The following is an 8764-nucleotide window of genomic DNA, read 5'->3' on the forward strand; positions in this document are numbered from 1 at the left end:
ATTAGATGAGGTAATATCATCGGGAGTCATAAACTTGCGCTCAATGTTCAGTTTGGTGCTAAAACTTCTAAAATACGGATTTGTGGTCACATAACTTGTCCCCACATGCAAATACGGTGCTTCCTCTCGTATCCAGCCGCATGGCCTATCCACATGGCGTGCCAGACTGGTGGAGGCCCATCTGTCAGTGGTTGGGAATGCACAAGGCGTTAGGTGACATAGCAGACCGATTTCTTTATAGAGAACCCCCTCACAATTTATTTAATTGCGCATAAAACCATCAAATATAATAAAAAATGATGGCGATCTCTCAACCTCGAGCATGGAAGCACATAAGCTAACTGCTACACTAAGTATCTATCGGTGTCTATAAAGAGAAACACCAAATTTTATATATTGTCCATGACAACTACTCGTATTCACGTTTTTTTTCTCTCGGACTGAATTTTCGATAACCGATTGGTCCCCAGAAAATTCGGTGGTCCCCGGAAAAATTGATATCGCCTGAAAATTTTGAATTTAAATGACAGAAAATATGTCAAATATAATAACTTTTGCATGCATACAATATCATATCTATACCACTACATAGTACACATAATTTTTTGAACTTGGAAGTCCACTGCAGCATCCCACCAAATTCCCACTGGATAGATCCAAGCCGCTTATTTGCAAGTTAGGATTGCTATCCACCACTCATCAGAACGCTACTCAACAGATTGGATGGTTGAAAATGATTGGATTCGCCATCATGCCTTCCCGCGTGCAAACTTCTGTGTTGAAGCCGCTGGACACTTCTGGACAAGTACATCACGTCAACAAGAAAGTCCGCTATCTGCGATTAGTACACGTGAATTGGGCTTGTGAGCTGGGAGGCCGACATGGTCATACACCTCCCAAGATCATGTGTAAATGGAGACATTATGGCCTACCGTTCAACCAATGTACACGGTGACATTATCTACAACAATAGCTTTGTAAATAAACTACTCCTACGATAGCTCGCACAAAGAAAAATAACTCAATACGGTTGTTGTAGAGACATGCCATTTTGTTGTTGTCAAACTGAAAACGTGACTATTTAATCATATCAATTTGTTTTCTTGTTGATATTAGCATACATAGATTACAAAAATGTGAGATCGATAAAATGATATCAAACTACCATGCATTTGACAGTTTGCCTACGGACCACATTATCCATCAATCGAATCATTGGACTTGTAATGATTTTTCAAAAAAGATGTGTCCATTCCCCCTACATCACAAAAGGAATATAGGCTCACACTTACCCCCACGTGATTACAAATATGAGCGAATGATTAAATATTATTTGTAATACAATATAAAAAGACTTGATTGTTCGTCTCATACCGAACAAAAGAAAATGTTCACTCCGTAGAAGTTCTCATTCACGTCACTTTCTTATTTACTTAAGAAGTATAACGTGCATAGCACGTGCAATTTACTAGTAATCACATAGTTAGCTTAGTGGCAGGTCTGTGTTTATATTCCCTGTATTGTGAAATATTTTTTTCTTTATTCATGCTCATTTATAAAAATGGTCTCGAACTGTAACAATGAATTAAACATGCGAACTTCTATATAAGAGAGGAGTCGAGCTGGCCAATGTAACAGGAATCACTTTGTTTTTGATAAACTAAATATATTTAGACGTTAAAATATTTGAATTCAAAACTCATTTAGAAATTTTGGTCGATAAAAAACTGGAACTGCCAAGATATTTTGAAACCCGAATTTTCTAGCCATTCTCAAAAAGAATGGAGTCGAAAAAATTCTCGCTCACGACAACGTTTTGTATGTTTTGGGTTATGCATTATACATTTTGACACTTTTTTTTAAGTTGAACATTTTTGGCGAAAAAAGGTGAGGTTTTCCTGGATCTAGCTTTTACTGGTCGAACCCAGGAAAAAGGGGAATTTAGCTAAAAAATGCATCTAATATAAAATCAGGCGTGCCTCTTTATAGGCAGGAATATGTAGTCAGTGTAGTGGTTTGCTTGTGCATGCATGTACCTGAGGTCTGGAGTTCAAATTTGTGGGTGTGCACTTTTTATTCTCCTTTCTCCCTTCACTCATGCTGACAAAGTGGGACCCATAGAGGGGCTTATGCTCAATTAAATAAATTAAGTACAGAGCAGGGGTGCTTCTGCATAGGAAAAAACGCGCCAAGCTGTTTCAGTCACTAACAGTGGGCCACAACCATGCTGGCGTGCCACATAAGCATGAGATACGTCTGACTGAATATGAGCAACGTGACTGTATTTGCACGAGAACGCAAGTTGGATGACCACAAATCTGTATTTTTAAAGTTTTAGCACCAAACTGAATATCGAGCACAAGTTCTATGACTCCCGGTGATGTTACCTCCAATTAGATTGTACAATGTGTCTGCCAACCTCAACTATAAAAGCCCACATGTCAAATATTGCAAGATATGAAACACACAAGAAAATTGATAACCATTGTGGAGCAAACAAAGCGTACATGGCTTCCAACTGTCATGCCGCTTTGGTTCCTATTCACCACTAGAGCATAGGCACCACAAAACTTATAAGAAATTATTCCATCGAACGTAGTCCCCTGGATGCGGGTTTGCCATCCTTGTTTCTAGTTCTACTGCATTCCATCTCATCGTATCACTATTCTATGACTCCTGTTGTTCATCGACTCTTGGATGGTGCCCATCTATGCTGGAGAGAGCTTGCATTGTGATCACTATGGACGCTCCACAACCGGAATCACGGCCAAAAGAACCTATCCGACCCTTTGAGAAGTTTAGCATGAAATGACCATGTCTGAACCTTATTTTTTTTTCAACGGTATGGTTCCTGGCGTTGTTTTTTAGGGGATCTTGGCGTTGCTGCTGCACTGAGCAACGCCATAGTCGCCGGCCATTTCATACTCCCTCCATTTCAAAATATTGTGCGCCCATGCTTTCTAAGGTCTAACTTTGACCATAAATTTAATCAACGAGACCAACTGCGGTGGGAGAAAAAATTATATAATTGAAAACTTCTTTTGAATATGAATTCACTGATATAATTTTTGCCCCCGCCGCAATCAGTCTTGATAGTTAAATTTACGGTCAAAGTTGAAACACGGGGATAGAGGAAGCACGAGGGAGTACTAAACGTCACACAAAAGGGTAATTTTGTGATTTTGGCCCAGAATCACATCATACACGGCCCAACAGTTGGCGTGAGGCTCAGGGTTGCCGGCGCAGACTGTACACGAGCGAGGTTGTAGCGGATCACTTGCGTCTCCCTTCGTCCCGAGTCTCTGTTCACTAGGTCCCGCCTCCTTTCCGGTCCACCACGTGTGTCGATCTGGACCGGAGACCGCACACCGGCTGTCCGCCATCGACGACGGAGAGGGCCTGCCGCGGCGGCGGCGGCGGCGGCAACAGCACCCGCCATGGCTGACGATACTCCTCCAAAGACGCGCCACTTAAAGGTACGGTTCATCCCGCCGGGTGGCTCGACGAGCGCGGATGCGGACGCGCACGGCCCCGGAGCCCCAGCTCCGCCATCCTCCGCCGCTCCACCGCCGCCCGCCGTGGAGCCGGCCTCCTCCGGCATGGCTGATGAACCTCCTCCAAAGGTGTGCCACTTCAAGGTACGGATCATCCCGCCGCGGGGTTCGACGAGCGCGGATGCGGACGCGCACGGGCCCGAAACCCTAGCTCCGCCTTCCTCCGCCGTTCCACCTCCGCCCGCCGTGGCGCCGGCCTCCTCCGCCCCACGGCAGCCGGATCCGGCGGACAACCGGTCCCGACGGCCCCGACCCGGCTCGGCTCCTTCCTCATCCCTCCGCCCCGGCTCGGGCGGCCCCGACGCCCGCGGTCACCGGCCCGACGCGGCCTTCCTCCTCGACGTCGTCCCGGCGGAAGTCTGAGCGCGGGATCGCCAAAACCCTGGATCCACCGCCCTCCCGCGCCCTGATGTCTCCAGCGGCTTCGACAGCCATTCCCACCATCAACTCGAGATCTCTCCGACGAACTCCTGCGCGTGCGGCGCGTGCAGCTCATCTTGATGCAGCTAGCCAGCACTGCCACGAGGATGAAGCAGCAACAGAGGTTTGTTTTCTGTTTTCTGTTCTATGTATACTACTATACTTGAAATCAATAGGGTTGAAACTTTAGTTATATGGCCACCTTATTAGATGTGAACCAATAGATGCATCAACTGAACTCTAACTTGAGAGTCGGGCACTGGGTATGTTTTCCGTTCTGATTTCCGTTCTATCGTACTATACCGAACACAACGGGGGTAATAAGGTAAGGATGTCTCTGCTAATCAAAGATGGGAAGGGTAACATTACACAAGCAACCTTGTAGATGGAGAGAAGGTAATCCCAAATGCTGCTGTTGAAATGCATGATGAAGTGCATTCATTAACCCGTCTTATAGTTGCTTCAGTGAATAATTTAATCACAATCCAGTTTATGGTGTGAAAATTTAATATTCTCTAAATTTATGTGTGTGAAAAATTAATATTTGTAGATGGAGAGAAGATAATCCCAAATGCTGCTGTTGAAATGCACGATGAAGTGCATTCATTAACCCGTATTATAGTTGCTTCAGTGAATAATTTAATCACAATCCAGTTTATGGTGTGAAAATTTAATATTCTCTAAATTTATGTGTGTGAAAAATTAATATTCTCTAAATTTATGTGGTAATTTTGTTAGGTCGAAGATATTATTGCTGGTACAAACTGTAAAGGGAAGATGCCCCTGAATGCTGGTGCTGAAATTCAGAATAAAGCACAATCATCCTATCTGAGCCTGAGTCGTCCACTGTCTTCTCATACTCTACCCAAGGTTCGTTTTGAAAATAGTTATTAGGAAAGATGTGATTTATGTGTGAACTCGTATATTTACAAATGAGTGTAACCTTTAGAAAATACAGAGTAAGTAATGGGCCATATATTTTTGCATCATATATCATTGTCACGACCAAATTCAATAGTGTTAATTAAGGAAAAAAGACACTTGTATTCAACTTAATTTTGGTTGCAACTTTGCTAGGTCAAGCAGATATTCGGTGACGTAAGCTGGAAGGGGGCACGTGGCAAATCTTTTGAGGGGGAGAAGAAAATTTCAACTGTTGCGTTAATCACTGATGAAGATATGCTACTTCATGAATCAGCAGATACTCATAATGAGAACCCAGCAAGATTGATAAGTATAATGTCGAATCTCAGAAAAGGGAAGCTCATCAATAGGTATGATTTCAGTCATCATCTAAAGTTTGTGTGCGATTTTTCTCAGTGATAAAATTTGTTGTGCCTTAATGTATCAGATGTGATCTATTCAAACCTGATGAGATTGGAGTAAAGTACATGCTGGATGTTCACTCAAGTACGCATGTGAAAGACATAGTGTCAATTGCCACAAAGAACCAGAACCAGAGGGATAATTTGGCGCTTAAACATTGCAGCAAGGGCGACATGTATTACAGCCAAGGCTCCACAAGAGCAGCACTATTGGCCGCTGGTGGGTCTGTGAAGGTAATTTTTTTTACCATGCAAGCATCTCTTTACAAATCCGTAAGGCCAGTATGTTTCCCTACCATAAGGTCTAAACTGGGTGCAGCATTTCTGGGTGATCTATTCTTTCAGTACTAATGTTCAGTCCAACAGACATAACATAGTATGGAAAGAGCTATATGCTAACAGTGAGTGAGCTAATGTTGAGGAGATGCACAAATTTAAGTAATTTTCTCATCCGTATATTCATTATGCAGGCTTGTACTTTAGCTGTGGAGGGCATGTACAAATATGCTTTCGCATTGGTAAGACCACCTGGTCACCATGCGGGACTGCGTGGACCGAGTGGTTTTTGCCTATTGAACAACGTAGCTGTTGGGGCCATGCATCTGCTGAATAAATATGTAAGTATTGGTGTGTATTGAATTAATCTTACTAGTTAGAGACTATGAGCTGTACGCCAAATTCTTTTAAGTCGTTGTCCTGCCTCAATCTTTTTACATGCTCCATCTGAATTATTTTTCTTCCTTGAATTTTGTTAGTTTGATCATGTATTTTTCTCAGAGATTAGGCACACTGTTGTTAGCTGAATTTAATTGTAGACTCGTCTGCATACCATATCATGCAAAACAGGGTTTGAGGTCTAAGTCTTTAGAATTTGGGGTTTCTTAGTACCTCCCCAAATTATGCTACTGTTTAGGAAGTAAAAAAAGAGCTACTGTCAGGTCGTAGAGGCTAGCACATACTGGATGGGTATGAAGGTTTTCGTGGTGGATGATTGGACACTCATTTTCCCTTTGCCATCATTGCTCTGGATGATTTTTTGTCTATTTTGCCAGTTTGTGACACATGTTAGCATAGGATGGAACTGATTTAGATTTTCTTATTAACAATTTCAGTTCAGTTCATTCCTTAGCTTCTAGTTGATTTTCAGTTGTATTGTTATTTGTATGCATTATCTTAGCTCCCATTTTTCGTCTAGCTGTTCACTCATCATGTACGCGATTGTCACTGAACTGTATACATGTCCCTAACCCATAATCTTTTTGTTTTTGGTTTTGCAGCAAATGAAAAAAATTGTAATACTTGATTGGGATATCCACCATGGAAATGGTACTCAGAAGATCTTTTACAAAGACAATCGAGTCCTCGTCATTTCAGTACACAGATATGGGGGTGGTTTCTACCCTGACTCAAGTGAGGGAAACACTGAGCATATTGGTGAAGGAGTTGGTAGGGGCTTCAATGCGAACATCTGCTTTACTCACAATGGCATCCGTGATGTTGACTATATTACTGTATGGGAGCATTTGGTCATGCCAGTTATCAGCGAGTTTGACCCTGAAATTGTTCTTATTTCGGCTGGTTTTGACGCAGGTCAGTTGTAGAACACTAAAACCACGCCACTAATCCAATATACTTCCCTACTGTTAGCGTCAGGGATTTTATTTGAGGGTGGAATGATGCCTTGGGTTAGTTCACTAGATGCTCTGTATTGCTTTGGCAGCTGAGGGTGACGACCTAGGTCAATGCAAGGTGACCCCGAATGGATTTGCGACACTGCTTCAGATGGTTAGCATGTCGATGTATACTTTTATTGCTTCTTCTGTTCTTACTCTATGTTTCTAACATTTCACTCCTATTCAGCTCATGAAGTTTGACCGCCTTGTAATGGTTCTTGAGGGTGGATATAACTTGGACGCGCTGTCAGAATCTGTTTCAGCTTGCATCGAGGTTCTTCTGGGTGAAAAAAGTTGTATTCCTCTTGACAGGACAATTCTGCCATACAGCACGACCTGGGAGGCGATCATAGAGGTATTTATCCTAATAGCACTTGTGATTCACATGACTATATGAAATAGTATCTGCATAAAGAATTGGGAAATTTCAGGAAAGGATGCTGTGGTGTGTGGTCAGTATTAGTAAGGTCAATTAAGAAAGAACATGCTAAATGAACTTATTTCTTATAGATCAATTATAGTAGGAGTGTTTCTGCTTTCATGCAGCCTTTTACAGTTCAGATGTTTCTTACTTCTTTGCTTAGTATGCCAGCAAACTAGAATGTTTTTTTATTCTGGAAATTGGAAATAACATCAAATGTGTAAATGCATGATGCATAATTATTTTAGACAGAAGTACAAGTTTCATGCCAGTGTATGGTTACACGCACCAAATTAAAACAGAAGCACAAATGGATGACCAATGCTCTGTTCTCGGTGCAAGGAATTAAATTACATGTTCCCCATTTTTTAAAGAAGTTAAAATCACTTTCTTTCAGCCGCACATCTCTGTTTTGCCTATTTGTTGAGTTGTACTAGTTATTATTTATATTTAATCATAAAATAAACACTATTCATTTTATTTATTTGCAGACACGGAAAGTACTAAAACCATTCTGGGATGCGTGCAAACCAGATATTCCTGAAGGAATCAGGTCCAAGAGCATACCATATGTGGCCCAAAAAACAACCGACTAAGACATTGCCTGACTGAGGCATGGATAGCAGGCGTCAGATTTTGGAGGCTTCTTGTGTGTATAAATAGTCTATACCGCTTCTTTTCACCTCACGTGCTAGCTAAGTTGGGTCAAGATATGGAAAGTGGCTCAATACTTGTATATAGGCATTCGAAGTGGCTCATTCTCACGTACTGCGTCCTTTCACCGCATTACGATTTGACTCAAATAGCTTAGCCAACATGTCGTATATTGTCAGGTAACAGAAGCAACAGCGCACTTGGAATATAACATGTTCTTTTAGTTTTATATATGTGGTAGACCATGTCTGGAATTCTATTCATTGCCCAGTGTCTCCAAACGCTGATCCTGCCATGCTCCCTCTACCCTGACTATCTGCTTCCACCAAACGTGATTGCCGTCGATTCAGTTCTGTTTTGGAGGAACAACCATGGCGTGTTTGGTTGTTTCCATACAGCCCAATCAGTCTGCGCTGTGCAAAAATGACTTGTTAGGCTGCACGGCGCAAAACTGACTCGTTTGGTAGCGTGTATTCACTGTTGGCCTACTTGTGAGGCCTGCTAGTACTTGTGAGGCCTGCTAGAAGTCGGCCGTTTCCCCACAGAGATGGCGCGAGCTCGCGCGCGTTTCCAGAAAAGCAATGCGAGGAATTAGGTCACCTCATGCTGAAATCAGCCGCCCTATATAACCACCCTCATCTTATCGCTCAAACTCCTGCCACCATCCCCCTGTTGAGCTTTTCGTCCTGCGCGGATCGTCATCGACGAGCAGGTAAG

The 8764-nt window shown here is 42.6% G+C and overlaps 1 protein-coding gene across 1 annotated transcript; it reads left to right on the forward strand.

The window, feature by feature from the left end:
* The first annotated feature begins 3428 nt into the window (after positions 1–3428).
* LOC125510877 (histone deacetylase 5-like) lies at positions 3429–8278 on the forward strand. Its single transcript, XM_048676156.1, has 9 exons — positions 3429–4098; positions 4713–4844; positions 5052–5248; positions 5326–5533; positions 5770–5916; positions 6577–6889; positions 7020–7084; positions 7160–7327; positions 7885–8278. The coding sequence occupies exons 1-9, from the start codon at positions 3964–3966 to the stop codon at positions 7987–7989; spliced, it is 1470 nt and encodes a 489-aa protein (XP_048532113.1). The 5' UTR covers positions 3429–3963; the 3' UTR covers positions 7990–8278.
* The last annotated feature ends 486 nt before the right edge of the window (positions 8279–8764 follow it).

Source organism: Triticum urartu, chromosome 5, assembly GCF_003073215.2.
Source record: "Triticum urartu cultivar G1812 chromosome 5, Tu2.1, whole genome shotgun sequence".
Classification (NCBI taxonomy): Eukaryota; Viridiplantae; Streptophyta; class Magnoliopsida; order Poales; family Poaceae; genus Triticum; species Triticum urartu.